The sequence below is a fragment of the Dendropsophus ebraccatus genome, chromosome 7 (genome assembly GCF_027789765.1).
Source record: "Dendropsophus ebraccatus isolate aDenEbr1 chromosome 7, aDenEbr1.pat, whole genome shotgun sequence".
NCBI classification, from domain to species: Eukaryota; Metazoa; Chordata; class Amphibia; order Anura; family Hylidae; genus Dendropsophus; species Dendropsophus ebraccatus.
In genome coordinates this window covers 75,417,505-75,437,434 of record NC_091460.1, presented here as the reverse complement: position 1 = coordinate 75,437,434, position 19,930 = coordinate 75,417,505, and the positions used below count along the sequence as shown (strand labels likewise).

The 19,930-nt window shown below is 41.7% G+C and overlaps 1 protein-coding gene across 5 annotated transcripts in view; it reads left to right on the top strand.

The window, feature by feature from the left end:
• The window catches only part of WDR17 (WD repeat domain 17), a 77,167-nt gene that overhangs the window by 30,257 nt on the left and 26,980 nt on the right, over positions 1–19,930 (top strand). For 4 of the 5 annotated variants that reach the window (XM_069976587.1, XM_069976588.1, XM_069976585.1 and 1 more), the window contains exons 3-12: positions 5,713–5,841; positions 6,551–6,734; positions 7,937–8,167; positions 11,401–11,652; positions 13,634–13,756; positions 14,036–14,223; positions 15,251–15,419; positions 18,422–18,513; positions 19,307–19,389; positions 19,500–19,586. In XM_069976587.1, the coding sequence (XP_069832688.1) occupies positions 5,719–5,841; positions 6,551–6,734; positions 7,937–8,167; positions 11,401–11,652; positions 13,634–13,756; positions 14,036–14,223; positions 15,251–15,419; positions 18,422–18,513; positions 19,307–19,389; positions 19,500–19,586 (1,532 nt within the window). In that variant the 5' untranslated portion in view covers positions 5,713–5,718. The remainder of the gene's footprint in view (positions 1–5,712; positions 5,842–6,550; positions 6,735–7,936; positions 8,168–11,400; positions 11,653–13,633; positions 13,757–14,035; positions 14,224–15,250; positions 15,420–18,421; positions 18,514–19,306; positions 19,390–19,499; positions 19,587–19,930) is intronic. The other variant, XM_069976586.1, reaches the window with a different exon arrangement.

The window sequence follows — 19,930 nt, the reverse complement described above, 5'->3', positions numbered from 1 at the left end:
ATATTAAATCCATCCATTTATATTGAATGAAGTGCATCTATTGCTTGTTTTAATCATTAGATCATGTAAAGAAAATAATAAAGAAAACTACAAAACAAATTACAAAACAGAATTAGGTGATAATTAATTAAAAAAAAAGTTTATTGTCATATTAATACCTATTGTGTTAATAAAATGTTTACTTTAAGGCTATGTTCACACTACGTATCTTTACGGCCGTAGTGCGAACCGCGAATATACGCACATAGTTTTGAGGTTGATGCGTTCGCTTGAAAGTATACGATATACGCCCACACAATGCACACTACGTATGAGCTTACGGCCGGATTGTATACGGCGCCGTGAAAAATGAACAAGACCATTGTTTGAGGATGGAAATGTTCCAACTCACGGCCGTGGATTTCCATGCGGTCCCGTACGGAGTACTTATTTCAGCCAAATTGAACTTGATTTTTAGATCCAAAAGGTTTTGTGTGTTTTATTGGGCTGGGCGAAGATTTCCAAGTAAATGACCTGCCTCAGATCGCTTCGAAACAAGCTAGGGAAGCATAACTCTACTACGGGTGTATGTTCACGGTTCGCCCGCATGTTCGCAATCCGGCCGCATGTCTATTTTTCCCATGGTCGTACTTTCAGCCGCACATGTACGGCTGCGTACTAACTACGGCCGGACTCATACGTTGTGTGAACATAGCCTAAGGGTGCGTTCACATGTATAGGATCCGCAGCAGATTTGATGGCCCAGATTTGAAGCTGCAGATCTGCTGCGGATCATGTACATGTGAACACACCCTAAAGACTCTTTTATGATGAGTTTTTTTTTTCCTAATATTCTCTGCAATTCCATACATTAAAACATTCTGGCATCTTGCACGTTGACCACAATGGTTCACAATAGGCTGACACTTCTCAGCAATCATCTATGTTATTCTAGGGTTCACCAGAGTTTTCTAATAATAAAAATTTATGGGACATCAGAATATTAATATGGATCAGATCAGATCACAAGTTGCTTCTTAGAATAAACTGTATGTGAATAGTATTTCATTTAACTCAGTGGGAGAGAAATCTTGGCACTCTTGGCTATTACCTCCCAAAGGCAACAATAGGGGATACAGAAACGTGATTCAGTGAGCACACGAATATGACCATGGACATAAACTAGTGGCCTACAGAATATACAGAAACAGGATTAAGCATGCACACAGTGAACATGAACTAGTGGCCTACAGAGGATACAGAAACAGGATTCAGCGTGCACACAGTGAACATGAACTAGTGGCCTACAGGAGATACAGAAACAGGGTAAAGCGTGCACACAGTAAACATGAACTTGTGGCCCAAAGAAGATACAGAAACAGGATTAAGCATGCACACAGTGAACATGAACTAGTGGCCTACAGGAGATACAGAAACATGATTCAGCGTGCACACAGTGAACATAAACTAGTGGCCTACAGAACATACAGAAATAGGATTAAGCATGCACACAGTGAATATGAACTAGTGGCCTACAGGAGATACAGAAACATGATTCAGCGTGCACACAGTGAACATGAACTAGTGGCCTACAGGAGATACAGAAACAGGATTAAGCGTGCACACAGTGAACATAAACTAGTGGCCTACAGAACATACAGAAACAGGATTAAGCATGCACACAGTGAACATGAACTAGTGGCCTACAGGAGATACAGAAACAGGATTAAGCGCGCACACAGTGAACATGAACTAGTGGCCCACAGGAGATACAGAAACATGATTTAGCGTGCACACAGTGAACATGAACTAGTGGCCTACAGAACATACAGAAATAGGATTAAGCATGCACACAGTGAATATGAACTAGTGGCCTACAGGAGATACAGAAACATGATTCAGCGTGCACACAGTGAACATGAACTAGTGGCCTACAGGAGATACAGAAACAGGATTAAGCGTGCACACAGTGAACATAAACTAGTGGCCTACAGAACATACAGAAACAGGATTAAGCATGCACACAGTGAACATGAACTAGTGGCCTACAGGAGATACAGAAACAGGGTAAAGCGTGCACACAGTAAACATGAACTTGTGGCCCAAAGAAGATACAGAAACAGGATTAAGCGTGCACACAGTGAACATGAACTAGTGGCCTACAGGAGATACAGAAACATGATTCAGCGTGCACACAGTGAACATAAACTAGTGGCCTACAGAACATACAGAAACAGGATTAAGCATGCACACAGTGAACATGAACTAGTGGCCTACAGAACATACAGAAACAGGATTAAGCATGCACACAGTGAACATGAACTAGTGGCCTACAGGAGATACAGAAACATGATTCAGCGTGCACACAGTGAACATAAACTAGTGGCCTACAGGAGATACAGAAACAGGATTAAGCGCGCACACAGTGAACATGAACTAGTGGCCCACAGGAGATACAGAAACATGATTTAGCGTGCACACAGTGAACATGAACTAGTGGCCTACTCTCTGATAGCAATGAGAGACCGGGGCCTCTGATGTCGAGACTGGTGAAGGTTCTGCAGTATAGACCCCCATTGTCTGCACTTTTGTGGCATAATGTGGTTTATATGACAACTGTTCGCTGTGGGGAACCTCCTCAGTGTCAGATCAATGTAGAACCTTTATAGTCAATCACAAGTTTATATTTTGACACTTTTCAGAACCACTGATGTAACTGTGTTGCTTTAGGCTACCTCATTTCAACTTTCTGTGACAAGGCAAGGGGTTAAAATAATAATGTGTTGTTCCCAGCCAATGCACCTTTCACATCTCAACTGTAAATAATATATAGAAACAAATACATAAAACCACAAAAATATCAGATAACATAAAAGAACCAAAAAAAGCAGAATGAGAAACAAGCAAACAAAATGACACCTATTAAACCCTGCAGTTGCCAGGCTACTGACAGTGCCTGTGTATAAGTGCGGTGTGTGACACAATACTCATGCTTTTCCTTGTATCCTTTAGGAAGGCTGCATTATCCTGTGAGCAGGCAGGGTACCTCCATCTCTCTCTTTTGCTGGAGAGAAGGCAGGATACGGCAGTCTTCTGAGAGCCGCTGCAGTCTGGAATGGAAATCCTTAAGTGGTTCACAAAATATGACACATATGCAAAGGTAGGGATTCTTTTTGCAGTGTATCTCCTAGGCGTCCATCAGGGAGGGCAGGATTCGGGCTCTTTTATAGACCGCTGCTTTTTCATTACGGCCTTATAGTTATAAAATTGGCTTCTATAAATAGCCTCAGACGAGGGCTCGGTTTACTGCCGGAGAAGCTGGTTACAAAGCATAATGGGTTTTTTTTCCTCCTGCTTTCTTCCATCTCCGTGGAAACTGAAATAATCTTTGATATCAGCTGCTCTAGCACTGCGAAAATTTTACGACTATCCTGGATAGGTTACCAGTCTTGCTTGTTATTCCTGGGAGGTATGCAGCGTTCTAAAAAAAGCTGCAACCATTGAATGATCAGACCTAGGTGACAGCCAGGATCACGCTGCTGGAAGGTGTCATTTTTCATCTATTATAAAACAGATTTGTCCAGCCCTCTACAGCCATTTTATTTCATTTGATCTAGTGAATGATGTTTGCAGCAACTTACTATGTTCATGGAGGTGCGTCTAGAAATTGTAATGTCTGAGTCGTGTCAGCGGGATGTATTTAATCCATTTTGCTGGCAAGCAAGGAAGCAGCAGAGGTAACCATTGTCTAGAATGAGGACTTCTTATCCATATATATCTAATATGTAGATGGATCAGCTGCAGATGTGTATTGTGTGCTTCTTAGGTGTGATACTTAACATGCAGATGCTATAAGGTTATTTCCTTAGAACATCGTATAGATCTTCATGGAATCTGTCCAATAAACTTTTTGCAGTAGTTACCGTACATAATATAAAGTGTGCTTTAAGGTTGGGGGCAATCTGCTGGAATTATTTCGGAATCATAATACCTGATATCCATGTTAACAGAAGAGTCTACAGCAACAGTACAAAAATTGTATAAAGTCACTGGAGGAATAAATATATATTTGTGTTTTTTGACAACTGACAAATCAAGTTCTGCTGCATTGGGAAACATCTATATATCAATATCAGATATTTGTTTCTATGTTTCTGTTATGTCTTGCGTCTAATACTATGTGTATTTTACACGTCTGACATAAAGCGTTACTCCTTACAAAGTGGAAACTTCCATCATTAAGGGAATATAGTCACATGTTGCTCTGGATTTCAGGCCCTCTTCAGTCATTTAGTTACATTGATTTACACAGCATCAAATCCGCAGAGTAACATATACAGAAAAACACAGTGCGGATGTACTGTACCCTTAAGAGTTTAGCTCCTGTCCATTGGCAGGACTCAAAAGAGTTACTCACAATCTTGTTATTTTACTCAGCCAATGGGCAGTCATTTCACCCATTTCATTGTCCCATAGTAGGGAGCCTTCATATATTCTGGTTTTAAGACTAGCATTAGTAGAAGGCTACTTTAGTAAGAGACAGACTATTGCTGCTTCCTTTCCTTAGAGAGGCTATGTGCCAAGTTGATCCCACATTGTGTTTAATGAACCCTTGAACCTGAGTTGCTGATTCACCTATTTAGAGGGTCTATAGAGGGTCCTGTGATCCTGTGAAGTTTTGTAGGAGAAATCTCATAGTAAGGACATTCCTACATGGAGCAGTTAAAGGGACAGCAGTACCACAAGTTGCTTCTGTATTGAGTCTTTTCCAACCATTCATGACCATTGGGGCTTCACTACTGGGGAACATGAATTTCACAGTTCTTGTTTTCACATGTGGGCAAGTTTACAATTAAAGTGTTGGATTGTTTAGGTGACTATGTTCAAGTTAGTCACTGCTGACCCCCACTTGGCTTTAATTGGCCTGGCGCCATTGCCAGGCCTCCATTTCTCCCTCACTATAAGATACTGCCAGCCTGCCACCCCATTAGCTCCTACATCCACGTCTAATACTGTATATTTCATGCACTGTTATAATGTTGAGTGCTGTGATGTCACTGATGTCTTCTATAGGGTCCATGATACCTTCAAACTGCCGGTGTGACTTTTGAATTAGTTTTTATGTTTTTTTCAATCTATCTTATCAATCATCTGGAATAACAGAATTACTGCTCCTAGACTTATATAAATGATTTATTGCCTTAAGTGCCGAGCCACCCATAGGAAAGAAGTTTTATTGACTCAGCATAGTTTGTGTCCTAGTTTTCCCCTTAAAAGTCTTGTGATCTCACAATGAGCTTTGCTAAAATGAGTCATCTCTAGCACTGTCTGCTGTGTTGCAAATACTAACACATCCCTGTTATTCTGGAATTTTATAATTACCATACATTTTAATCTTGTGTCACAGATTTAAAGGGGGTAGATAAATGTAACCTGCTGATAGCTCCCTATTGTGCAGGAGGCGCTGAGGATGGAGGTATGTCTCTTACCTTTATCCTCAACGCAGTTCTGAGCACATAGTCGTCTACTGTATGGCCCCCGGCTGGATCGTCGCTATGAGGGCGGGGCACTGCTCCTAACAGTCTTACTGGACCGAGGATTAAACGACTAAGTGCATGGGAACAGCAGGATGAAGGTATGAGACAAACATGAGCATTAGGGAGCTGTCAGCAGGTTACTTTTGCCAACTGGTATCAGAAATTTATACAGATTTGTGTTTTACTTCTATTCTAGACAAAGATGTCGCAAGTAAAACAAGTTGGACTGTTGGCTGCTGGGTGCCAGCCATGGAACAAAGATGTCTGTGCCGCCAGTGGAGATAGATTTGCCTATTGTGCCACATTGGCCATTTATGTGTACCAAGTAAGTATAGAAGAAATATAAGAATATTATAAGAAGAAGATAAAAATATACAAATAATAAATATAAGAAGAATAACTGCATGACTGAGATCAAATGTATGTATGGACTCCCCTCTCCAAAAGCTTTAGGGGCCTCTCAACAATTTTAATAGCTCAAAAAGGCTCAAGTCAATGAAACCCAGACCACAGATATTAAAGTCCCACAGGCAGGGGTGCGTGAAATTAGTAAACAAAGTAAACTTACCCGACCTTGTGTGCCGTAGTGCTGCTCCCAGATCCAGCTGACAGCCACTGGTGTTCAGCAGCTCTTCCAGCTGCATTGTCATGCACCCTGCTGAGTGTTTGCCCACTTAGCCAATCATTAACTAGAGCGGGACACCATCCCAGTCACTGACTGGGTGAGCGGGCAATTGCTCAGCCAGGCCGTGACTTTGCAGCTGGAAAAGCCTGGTATGTGACGTACCTGTATTCCAGACAAGACTCGAGAGTGGCACAAGAGAGGGATAGGGACAAGTAAGATAACTTTGTTTATTATTTTCCTGCAACCCCTGCCTTCCTCCCTTTTTTGAATTTCGCCGGACTTCTCCTTTAAATAAGCTGTATAGAGCAATTATAAAAATCCAAGACCACTGCGCAGAGTACAATAAAAAGCATAAACCTGCATTTACCTGCTTTTTGCTAACCACGATTTAAAATTTTCTCTTTTCAAGCTGGATCACCGATACAATGAGTTTAAACTTCGTGCAATTATGTCAGAACATAAAAAGACAATCACAGCCATCTCCTGGTGTCCTCACAATCCTGACACGTTTGCAAGTGCAAGTGCAGACAATCTAGTGATCATCTGGAACGTGGCTGAACAAAAAGTGGTTGCCAGACTTGACAGTACGAAAGGTAAGATGAGAAGCAGTTACACAAATTCACATAATGTAGTAAACTCTGACTATGACAACATGAAGCAGATACCCTGCGGATTTTCAAAAAATGTGCACACTAAGGAATTCTCGCGGATAATTTGCCACAGATTTCACCACTCGTGCCCACACACTCCTGTATGGGGACAAGTCTATTCTTTGCGCGGATCTGCCTGACCATAGAATGGAGTCTATGGGATGGGCAGGGAGTGAAGCCGGAGCCCATGGGGACAAGCGGTGACAAGTTATTTGCAAGAATTCCTTAGTGTGCACGTACCCTTAGGCTATGTTTACACAACGTAAGCTATGTAGTAATCACGGCGGTTGTTGCCGATTTGCATGTGATGTTGGACCCATTTTCTTTGGTTATGTTTGGGCAACATGTCAAAAGTTCATATAAATGACAGCACTGCTTGATAGTACACATTGGGTTGGACCAGTGGTTCTCAACCTTTCTAATTCTATGACCCAGCAATACAGTTCCTCATGTTGCGGTGACCCCAAACCAAAAAATAATTTTGGTGGCTACTTCAAAACTGTAATTTTGCTACAGTTATTATTTGTAATGTAAATACTTGATATGCATTATGTATTTTCATTGGTGCTTTGTGTAAATGTAAGCTGCTTTGTAATAATTAGACACTAAGCACCTTACACTTACACAGTATTGTGTGTATGGTGTGTGTACTGTTTTACATTATTAACCTTTTTTACACCAGAAGGCTGTCTCGCAGGCTCTCTTGGCTCTCCGCCTCTTGCCTCTCCGTCTCTTAGGTTTCTGTCCTCCGGTGCTTGCTGCGTCCGCCCACTGATGACACCAGCAAGCGCCAGACACACGTAATGCGCTGCTATGGACTGTGGAGCATTCCTCCCACTTCCCCCGCCTTAGGCCCCGTACGGATGATGCGCACAGGCATTCAGTTTGGAATGCGCATCCATAACGGCGTACGTTCCAGCTAAATAGCACTGCTGCAGCTAAAGCCATTGGAAATATGTATTTTACGATGGTTTTAGGCGCACCCTGTGTTTTGGTCGTTTGACCCCTGCCGAGGTCGCGACCCACAGGTTGAGAGCCGCTGGGTTGGAAGATGTTGCTGTAACATGTAATAATTAAATGAATACATGGCCAGTTTGTTTAGCTATAATATGGTCTGATATGCTATTTTCTATTCATATACCCAGGAATGCCTGCTTCCCTAAGCTGGTGCTGGAATTCTGGAGATGCAGTGGCATTTGTATCACACAGAGGTCCCCTGTATATCTGGACTATTTCTGGACTTGACAGTGGAGTGGCTGTTCACAAGGAGGCACATAGCTTTCTGTCCGATATTTGTCTATTTCGGTGGCATCCAAGGAAAAAAGGAAAAGTTGTATTTGGGCACACAGATGGAAGCTTGTCTATTTTTCAGCCAGGTAATTTGCAGATTTGTAGATTTAATAAAGTATCTTATGCAAATTTAACATACATATAAGGTGCTACCCTAAGACCTTCATCCTCTCTGTATTCAGCTAAGGTCTTGTGTTCATGAAATATTGATCACTGCTTGTGGTTGCAGACAAGATAACAAGGGTATTGTCTGTCCTTATAAACTGGATACATGGGACCAGATTTGCACATAGTTAGAGATATATCATCACGATAAATGCACCGACTTTGTATTTTTGTACAGATGAACTATGGCCAACTAAAAATGACCTCTTCTGGGCTAAGACCAAGCCCAGACAATTATTTGCCCTTATATTGTACAGTATGTAAGCATCCTGGCATAATGGAATTCTGATGTACCTGTGCACGGACAGAGGTCCCCATAGACTTTCATGGCCCAAACATAGTCAGCTAGTGATCAGTGTCATTTTCTGAGCATATACATGTTTAGACTCGACCCCTACTAGTACAGCACACCACGCCACACTTTAGAGTCTAAGCAAGTATGACCCAAACATAACCAGTAGCTGACCTCACTGGCCTGTGCCTTTCCACGCACAATTACATCGGCATCCCATTTTTATACCAATGTATACTTGCAAGATAAAGGCTGATTGTGTTGTGAAAGCACCTTATGGCCACTATTTAACATAGTTCAACTGCTAGAATTACCACTGATGTTTAAACTTAAGGGGTCACAGCTATATTTTTGGTTGCATTTTTCCCTGCAGCAGAACCCACTCACTAGATCCTAGGTGGCCAGTAGTAGTAGGGGTACAAAAACATAGACCCCACCAATCAAAAACGTATTTCATGTCCTCGGTTAAGTAATCCTGCAATATCTACATTTCTGTTTGCCACTTCAGGTTCATGAGACTAGCAAGTAGATAGATAGATAGATAGGAGATAGTCAGCTAATACTACTACTTTATGTTTGATATATTTTGTTTTTTAGATACAGTAGATGGGTAAAATAGCTAGATAGCTAGATAGATAGATAAATGAAATAAAGTCCACAGCACTCCAGATGTATGCCAAAATCGTGAGGTGATTTATTCAAAAGAATATGTGAAAAATAATAGCAAGCACAAGCGCGACGTTTCGGTGGCCCATGCCACCATTTTCAAAAATTTGCAAGATCCGTCTAATACCTGCAAATATAATTGCACCACCTGGGTGAGACAGGTGGAGTGCACGACCAAATAGAGGCAGCCACTCCCCCAACTGGAACACAGAAAAAAAGAAAAAATTGGTCAGCTCTCCTAGAACACTGTTCACACTAGGCAGGAGCACGTTGCTATGGCTGAAATTGCAAACACACAAAAACACAGGAAAATGCAACAGTTCACCACAACAGCAAGATACAGACCCACCACAGACATGAAAATAGTTAAAAGCAGCCCCCCCCCCACAACTGCCCCAAAAAATTCCCACAAAAATAATGAGTCTCTTGGTTACTATTTGCAAACAGCGTAAACTGCCTCACCGCGATAAGGTGGCCTCATATCTTTTTTTCTTTTTTTTCGTGCTTTGTTTTATACATGTGCATACACTATAAACTATCTCTCTGATGAACAAACAAAAAGCAGAGCCCTTGATACCAGTATATCATAGTGCTCTATCATTCCTCCCGTTAACTTACTGGTAATTGTAGTCGTGGAGCAGTTTTAATTATTGTTATTGCATTAAGTGACTGAGAAGTATATTAACACTCGAGCTGGCAGATACAGTAAATGCCCTTAACAGGCTTTAGTTGAAAGCCAGTAAGACAAAACCTTAAAAAAAAACATCAAGTAATGTATCATTCTTTTATGTATATATCTTTTGGCATAGAAAAGTTTTGCCCACAATTTTGCGCGAATGCCTGAGTAGCTCTAACAGGTTACGAAAGACTTCTTTGGGAAAGGCTTTCCTATTCTTCCAGGATGGGATCTAATCCTATACTTGAACATAGATTACCAGGAGCACTAGAAATATTACCGAGCCAAATATAGGGGCCGCACACCTCACTATACTTGATTCAAGGGGTAAATTGGTAATTCAAGAAGAAGTAATCTCAGGAAGCACATCCAAGTGAAATAAAACTCCCTTTATCTTACACATTAAAATATTTCAGCTGGTCCAACCTTTTCTATAATATATTCTATATATTATATAATATATTTAATTTTATTTTACTTGGATGCGCTTCCTGGTATGACCTGTAAAGCTCCATAAGGTTGGTACTGCTGCTGGTCTACTGGTCAGTACTGCTACATTGGTCAGTCTCCCTCCTAAAGGTCCCCATACACCTTAGACTTTAGATAGCCAAACCCACCACTCGCTGCAGAATTGGCCGTCAATCTAACCTGTATGGGGATGTTTTGAACAACCACTGTCAGATGAGGTCGGTGGTGATGGAAAATCACGGCTATCTCCTTTGTACAGAGAGAGATAGACCACAGCAAGAGCACTCTCACTGCGGCTTACCCCTTCTCTCCCCATAGAGAACACAGAAACACTTGACTGTGCTGAAAGTTCCTTTGTATAAGGAGAACGGAGAGACGAGAAATATAAGAGCTGGATGATCGGTCAGCCGGCGGTTATTGAAGGTGTATGGGGGGCCTTAACTTCACTGATATCTCTTTGGGCTCTGTTAGCGAAAAATCGCTATAGCATTTAAATTCAAGCGATAATTTTTCTGTGTGTATGCAGGCAAAAATCGTTTGTGTGTCGTTGGTCACATCTTTTGAGCTGACCATAAAATCATTGTTAATCTTTCGCTAGTCTTTTGGTGTATGTACACATCGTTTGTTCATTTCCTGAGATCCGAAGGGGTAAACAGTCATAATAATGATCATAACTAAAAACTATTATTCTGTATGTTATGGGGAACAATTTCAGGTCGTTCCCAAAAGCACTTGTTTGCGATCGTTTATCGTATCGGTGAAAATGAAAAATCATAGGACCCTTAGGCTGGACTGTGTTATCACAAGCCAACTGTGGCGACATCTAGTGGATATACAGTGTGTAGATAAAGCCATGGCCCGTATACCTTGCTTCACCCCAGATGGACCAGGATGTTTTTTCATGGAGCTATAATATACTCCTGTAAAATCAGTTTTATGGAACTGTTACTAAGGTGACAACTGGGAGTGACATTCCAGGACAGTCCATTAAGGGACGTGTATTCCCTGAATATATTCCTAATTTTTCCTAAATTTTGTATGACTTTTTCCAGGTTGTAAAAGCCAGAAACATGTTTTAAGACCCGAGTCCCTAGAAGGAACGGATGAAGAAGATCCAGTGACAGCATTAGAATGGGACCCACTGTCCACAGATTACCTGCTTGTTGCTAATCTACATAATGGGATCCGATTAGTAGACTCAGAATCTTTGTCATGTATCACCACATTCAGTTTTCCTAGTGCAGCGGCATCTGTTCAGTGTTTGGCATGGGTTCCTACAGCACCTGGCATGTTTATAACAGGAGGTAAGTTTCATATTTACTTACGTTCCACTACATTAAATAGCATTTTACTAAATGTCTCGCCACTGTGCAAACACAGATTCAACATCATTTAGACATAATGATAAAGTTTGTATGGGCTGTAATACAAAATGGTTATTTATACATGCCTTTTCAGTCTGAAAGTTTTAAAGAATTGTAGACTGGGACTGGGGTAAAGCAAAATTTGCCACTGCTCCAGCATCACACCAATCCAGTGCCCCCTACTGGTAGTGGCGTGATGACCATCTATACAGTCTGCCAGTGACGCTACAGCAAGGCAATGGCCTTACTTGTGTCCTCCAACGAAAAAAACCCTTTTGGTTCAAGTGCCACTAGTAGAACAGGTGCCACCAGCCCTTTGGTGTAACTATATGAAGTGTAGAGGTTGATTTTGCATCCAGGCTTTGCTTCTGTAATGATACAGTTGTGGTATTGGAGAGCATCAGTATTTCTATACATGATACACGATTGCTGGGGGAAAATGCTACAAATTTCATTTAGGAAGATGCACCACAGATCCATCCCTAGTCACAGTGAGAACAAAAGGTACATTCAAGTTAATATAATGGCTACTATATGACAGTATAAGCCATACCTGAGTCTAGATAAATTTATCAGACTATATCTCTTACAATATAAAATGTGCAGTATCTAAGCTTAGTGAATGACTAAGTGCAAGGGAATGGCACCGAGGATGGAGGTAAGAGACAAACCGGCCTCCTCAAAACCTCCTGCGCAGTAGGGACATATCAGCAGGCTAGATTTGTCTAACCTTGCTGCTATTTCCTTTAGGCTGCGTTCACACGTAACGGATCCGCAGCGAGTTTTTCACAGCAAATTCGCCGCAAGATCCACTGCAGATCCCTGCCCTGGACACCCTATGGCCAGACAAACTTGCAGCAGGATGCACATCCCGCTGCGAGTATGTCCGGACTGCGGACATACTCTCAGTGTGAAACCTGCTGCGGATCCGTTACGTGTGAACGCAGCCTTAAAGCGAATGTACCATCACCTTTACTTTTTCTTTGCAGTACCTGCTCAGCACTGGATTCCTGGTGACGCATCGCCCTGCCCTGCTCCCTTGAACTGCCCTCTCTGCCCTCTCCATCCATGACTGACTGGCAAGGCTCTCTGAGCCCTCCTGGAACCCCCCTCCCCCCATGCAAGGGCTTTTCATCCAAGGCTTTTCATCCAGATGAACAGTGCCTGCACACGACTTCAGCAGGGCTTAAGGAATCCTGCCTAATGGAAAGAGCAGAGAGAGAGGTGCAAGGGAGAGTCCAGGGCACTTGCCTCCATGACTCTTCACACTGCCAGACAAAGGGTATTGCAGCCACAGACCTACAAAGTAAATGTATCATTACTCTCAGTGCTATTATCGCTATTAAAGTATAGCAGCAGTTTCACAACAATGTTCCAGGCGATAGTTTCCCTTTAAAGCACTATGGTTGTCTGCACTTGCCATCACCTTAAATATCATTCAACCATTGTCTGTAATTTTTTACAATTTCAGAACTGTCTCAGAACAGTTATTTTAGGAAAGAATACTTCCAGAATCTTTATATAATTTCAGGGTACAGATAAAATCTTTTGATGCCTATAAGCCATTGATTGTAGCTTCTTGCTTTAATCAATTGACAACCAAATGACAAGATTTCAGCATGAGAAATTCACCTCTTAAATGGAGAATTGGTGCTTTATTATTAATGTATTTATTGAGTTTATTAACAAACTTTACAAGTAAACAGAAAGTTGAAGTATACAGGATATATTCTATGAAAGTGTGAAATGTATATTCTAGAAGAATATATACAGTGTAAAGGTCCTATAGCAGAACTCACAGTGGTGCAGGTTCAGGATTGTACCAGATTATGTTATTAAAATGTATTATCCTTTTGATATTTTGCTTTGTGACAATTGTATATGTATGGACTGAGGTATAACAGTGTTCTAATATACTCAGATTCCCAGGTTGGTGTCTTACGGGTATGGAATGTCTCAAAGACAACTCCTATAGATAATTTTAAATTGAAGAAAACTGGCTTCCATGCATTACATGTCCTTAATTCTCCTCCAAAGAAAAAAAGTGAGTACAAAAAGAACTGTCTCTGAGTACCAAACATTAATAGGACTGGAGAATGCATCTCATGGTACAAAACCAGGCTACGAAATGATGTTTTGAGGAACTCCCTTTGGATGTTTATACTGTATATTTTATTTACTGTATCACACCTCTAAAAACCCTGTACACAGATGAGGATATGTAATTAGTAATAATGTATTCATTCATTGTGAGTCTTTATTTATAAACTATGCAAACATTGCACACTGATGCTTTACTGACATACTCTTTTTTTCCTATGAGCATTTTTAGCACAGTCTCCTACCAAAAACCATCACATATCATCCACCAGTGAGGCGGTGCCACCTCCCACACTGACCCAGAATCAGGCCTTCTCATTACCTCCTGGTCATGCCGTCTGTTGCTTCATGGATGGTGGAGTGGGACTTTATGATATGGGTGCAAAGAAATGGGATTTCTTAAGAGACTTGGTATGTATGGTCTTTTATTACTGATAGTCTGTGTACATTCTCAGCTGTTGCCATTCTCATATGTTGTGGAGGTAGTTATTTGGGTGTGCAGAATGTTCATGTTCACAGGGAGGTTAGGAAAGAATTCGAAACTGTATAGGTGCCTATACATCTTCCATAACTATTGGCTCGATAGTTGTTGAGCCAACAGTTATCTCCCCCCCCCCCCCCCCCCCCCCCCACACACACACACACTTCCTGCTGGAGCCCCCTGGTAAGAAGCCCTGGAGTCTTTTATGCATGTTTGTCCAACAGGGAAGTTTAAGTGAATCCAAGTTTTTGCCTTCCTAAACTTGATACAAGATGGTTTAAATTTTTGAATATAATAGAAATACCTTTCTATTGTAGATTATAGGGGTTCTTTTAGATTTTTTGCCCCTTTAGTGTCACCTACTGTACAGTACCTCACAGGTATGTCTTTTGGGACAAGAGCAGCACTGACCTTACTATACAAAACCACTTCATAGCTCAGGTGGCTGACACACTCCAATGTTTGTACTCCACAAAATGTAATAAAGTGTGGGGTATGTGGGATTCATTACACTTCACATTATAACAAATATATGCAATGAATGATTCCATTGGTCACCTCCATGGTCCTCTGCAGTGCTAATCTTAATGTACCACTTGTATTTGGAATGTATAATGTGTAATGTTTGCCTCTGTGCACTAAACTGTACCCATGTGGTTGGGCAGCCATCAAGCCTTTCTAAGTCAGCACTGCTTGTCTGGTTTGTTCATTATGTGTTATGGATGGGGCAGGCTGAATACAAGACTCCTGAATGTCACAGTGAACATTATGTCACTCGTTTGTATTGTAGCTTAAAGAGGTTGTACAGGAGTAGAAAAACATGGCTTCTTTCTTTTAGAATTAATATGGCACCTGTCTGTGGATCTGGTTTGCCAACTTAGGTCCATTGAAATGAATAGGCCTGAGCTGCTATGCTGCTGTTTATTGGTGATATTAAGAATTCCATTATTTCCACAGGGTCACATTGAAACCATATTTGACTGCAAGTTCAAACCAGACGATCCTAATTTACTTGCCACAGCTTCATTTGACGGTACAATAAAGGTCTGGGATATTAACACCTTAACAGCTGTATATACTTCACCAGGGAATGAAGGGGTTATTTACTCACTGTCCTGGGCTCCAGGTATGTGAATCAACTTTAATATATAAAAGTGTGATATGGAAAGTATTTGCCCCATGATTTCTATGGGTTCATATTGGCCAGCCCTTTCACAACATTGTAATCCATTTCAAATGTCTTCACATGCACCAGATAAACTGTTAATAGAGAACTTGAAATGTTTAGGTCATAACCTGCTAAAATGTCTGGATTAAACAGGTTATCTGCCGCTTTAATGACCTATTGTTAGGATAGGCAATTCATATCCGGTAAATTGAATCAGCTGATTGAAGAAGTTGTGGCACTCAAACAATCACTGCATTCTCAGGCAAAGCTTTATACATTTTTGGTGGCTATGCCTAGTACTAAATGAAGCCTAGTCCCAGCCCCATTGAGTAAGCTTCAGAACCCAGCAAGCTATTCCCTCACCCCTAAATCACCTTATTGTTGGGGAGTGCCAGGAGTGCCTCACTGAACTGATCCAACTTTAATAAATCCTGATAATTAAATTCTGGGTGCACTTCAATCTTTTGCTTATTTTCTAGAATGTCTTTGCAAAATGTTATGTAACCAGTTAACAGGTAAAGGGATCTATTGGGGGCAATATTTTTTTTTTGTTTTACTGTTGGCACATTAAATATCAAAAAGAATCAAAAATAAGCCACTTACCCTGGTCCCCAGCAGCTTCCACTCTTTCTCCCCACTCACTGCTGCTTCCTTGTTCCTGTTTATTTGTTGTCCCCACTTGAAGTACCCACTTAACCCACTTATGAAAGGTCTCATACACCTTAGACTTTAGATGGCCAAACCTGCCTTTCACTGAGAATTTGTCTGTCAATCAATTTATATGGGGGTCTTCTGAACAAATGGTAAAAGGGGTGGGGCATGATGGAAAATCATGGCCGGCCCCTTTGTTTCGGGAGAGATAAGCCACAGCAAGCACTCTCCCGCTGCGGCTAATTCCTCCCCATAGAGAACACAGGAACGCTCGGCTTTGCTGAATATCCCTGTGAACAGGAAGGACAGGCAGGAGAGTTAATTGATGTACAAACGATCAGTTATTAAAATTTTATGGGGACCTTAACTGAGGCAGGACACTGTTGCGGCCAGTTATTTCCTAAATGGACCGTTCCTGCAAATATGATGCGCCAACAGGGACTAGGATGCAGTGTTGACAAGTAGGACTGGGAGAGATCAGAATAAAAGCTGCAGGGGATTAGGCTAGGTGAGTATGGCTTTGAGTCTGACCACTGACCAACTGATCCTCAGCGATAAGCAGTGTATGGAAAAACCTTGGTGATGGTGGGTAACTACAGAGAAGCTCCCACTAAAATGAATGGAGCTCCACCACAACAAACAGTGTATAGAGCCAAGGCTTCAAGCTTCTGTTCCATTTATATCCTGTGGCAGGGTGGTGCTGATTGTTGACAACCCACCGTTCAACTATGGATGGCCTGTCCAATGAATAGGCGATCAATGGTTTTAGGCTGAAAAACCCCTTTAAGCAGGGTTGTGGAGTCGGAGTCATGGTGTTGGAGTCAGAGCTAGTTTTGGTAGGATGTGGAAAAAATATACCAACTCTGACTCTGGCTCCAGCTTTTAAGGGAACCAATCAGCCCAATCAGGCTGATATGGTTCCCTGAACAGCTGTGTACAGCTCCTGTAGTAGCCGCGCTCTGCCTGTCAGGGCGCTTGGAGAGGATGAATGACAGGCAAAGTGGTCCTTTATTGACCTCTCTGGCTGTCAAACATCCCTCCGAGCGCGCTGACAGGCAGAGCGCAGTGACTAGATATGGGCGGGGAGCCCCCCAGATGACTACTTTCCGCCGCTGACTGTCACGTGCCTGGGGGATTAAAGTTATTTTTTCGGGAATACAGCTACTGCTGCAGCCGCAGACGGTACGTGCGGCTGCTATAGGAGCTGTGTACGTCAGTTCAGGGAACCATATCAGCCTGATTGGGCCTTTAAAAAAGTCTTTCAAAAAATTTTATTTGAATTTTCATATGAATTTTATAAATGTTCCTCATTAATATAGTTTATGTTCTGTTGATCTAAGGACCTAATACATACACACATTTAGTCTCCTCCATATATCAGTAATAAAGCACAGGCCCTTTTAGATAAGGAATGGTTGGAGAAAAGTTGTCAGTCACTATTTTGCAGTTTGTTTTTGAGCTGGAAGAGTCCATTGTGTGATGTGAGATCTGTGTTGTTCTCTTCCTTGATGCTGGGTGACTGTATATGAACAGCAGTGTAAAATGAAGATATCCTGTGTAATATAGAGAAAGAGGAGGCAAAGCCAGGAGGAAAAGTGTGTTTGTGCTATGGTTGCAGAAGGCTGTGTGTGTGTGTGTGTGTGTGTGTACTATGGCTGCAGCAGGCTGTGTATGTGTTAGAGAGAGAGAAAGGCAAAAATTAAAGGGGTATTCTGGGCAACAGTAAAAAATCCAGGGGGCACAGGGAGTTGTAGGATCATAATAAAGAAGTCATATTTACCCATTTCTGTGCCCCCGCAGTGCAGGGTCACGGCTCATAACCCCCGCCAGGCTCCCATTCTGTGATATCACGTCCCCACTCAGAGATGCCCACTCAGCCAATCAGTGACTGAGGTGGAACACAGCTGTAGTCACTGACTGGCTGAGCTGTAGTTCCTGTGAGGCCGCTATAATTCAGGAGCATGGACGCTGACAGACAGCTGATAAATCTAACCTTTGTATCACAGGTATCTGGTATTGTTAGAAGTTAGGTGAATATTTAGTTAGAAACATAGTAGCTTTTTAGCAGAAAAAGAACACCTGGTCCATCTAGTCTAGTAATTGTAGTAAATGCAGTTGTAATTTTAAAAAAATGAATGTGTTTACTTTCATATCTTTTGTCTAGTATTACATTTTCATCAAATATTATAAACCACTTAGTGTGACAAATGGGTAACCACAGGTAACTGAAGAGGGACAAATATCTTTCTTATAGCTGTGTATTTATACTGTTCTGCCACAGTACTAATTGTCACATTCACCATGTGTAGGAGACTTGAACTGCATAGCTGGTGCAACATCCCGGAATGGAGGTTTTATCTGGGATGTGAAGAAAGGAAAAATGATAACTCGGTTTAATGAGGTAAGAGCGTGATCTGAATGCTATTAGTTTAAAAAAATAGTGAAGACAAGGAGGCAGATTTACAATTGTTAATGCACTAATTTCCACCAAAAAACTGGCCAGCATTTATCATGTGTTTTTGATACTAAATGGGTTAGCAGTAGAGAGGAGCGAACCGGGTTCGGGTTCGAGTCCGTCCGAACCCAAACGATCGGCATTTGATAAGTGGCGGCTGCTGAACTTGGATAAAGCTCTAAGGTTGTCTGGAAAACATGTATGGATACAGCCAATGACTATATCCATGTTTTCCACATAGCCTTAGGGCTTTATCCAACTTCAGCGGCCACCACTAATCAAATGCTGAACGCTCGGGTTCGGATGGACTCGAGCATGCTCGAGGTTCGCTCATCTCTAGTTAGCAGTTAAGAGATGTGGCTAGAATGCAACAATGAGTGCCAAATATTGCAGCTACATTTGGTGTCAAGTAAGTAACTAATAGTTGGTCTACAGGTATGCCGAATTTATCAAACAGCCTGGGCCACGGTGATAAATCTGGCACATTCGTAGGCTCTGTAGTCTAAGAATCAGTTAGTTTTGGTAAAGCTGGTCCAGTGTATTTAAAATCCAACAATTTTCTGAATGAATTTGGCATGGTTTGTTAAAATCTCATCCATTTGTTGCGTCTGTAAATGTTGCAGATTCTCTGCACAGAAGTACCCTGTAAAAAATTGTCAGGGTATATGTACCCTTAGTGGGGCTGGCATACCTCAGTGGGGGTAAACCAATGTATGTTACATACTATTTTTCTTTGCAGCATGGAAAAAATGGCATTTTCTGCATCTCATGGAGTCACAAGGACTCTAAGCGCATTGCCACCTGTAGTGGAGATGGCTTTTGGTGAGTTTTGGTGTGGTCTAAGTTCAGTTTGGGGGTGGGGGCCTACCATGGTTTGGGAAGTTTATTGGAAATAAAGTGATTGTAATTGCTGTTGTCTGTAATTGTTTCAGCATAATCCGAACAATTGATGGTAAAGTTTTGCACAAATATAAACACCCAGCAGCTGTCTTCGGCTGTGACTGGAGCCAAAACAACAAGTAAGCATACATTGTGGTTCTCACTACCAGGAATCACTTTTAGATCATTTTGTCTAGCAATTTAGGTTAAACAGTTATGCTTGTGAGATCATACAACAATGTTTCTTAGTATATAAATAAAAATAGGTACAATAAGTAAAGTTCTCTTTGCGGGATATTAAAGGGAATTTGTCAGCTTAAAATCATTCTCAGAGCTCAAATGTGAAGGAGTGCTGAGCCACAGCATGCGAACCTCCTTCCCCACCTCACCCTGTCTTGACTGATTGATGTATTGGCCTAAGTGCTGGGAGCCAGGCAGGGAGGTGTAGGGGGAGAGGAGGGGTGCATGCTGCATAAGCTCCTGA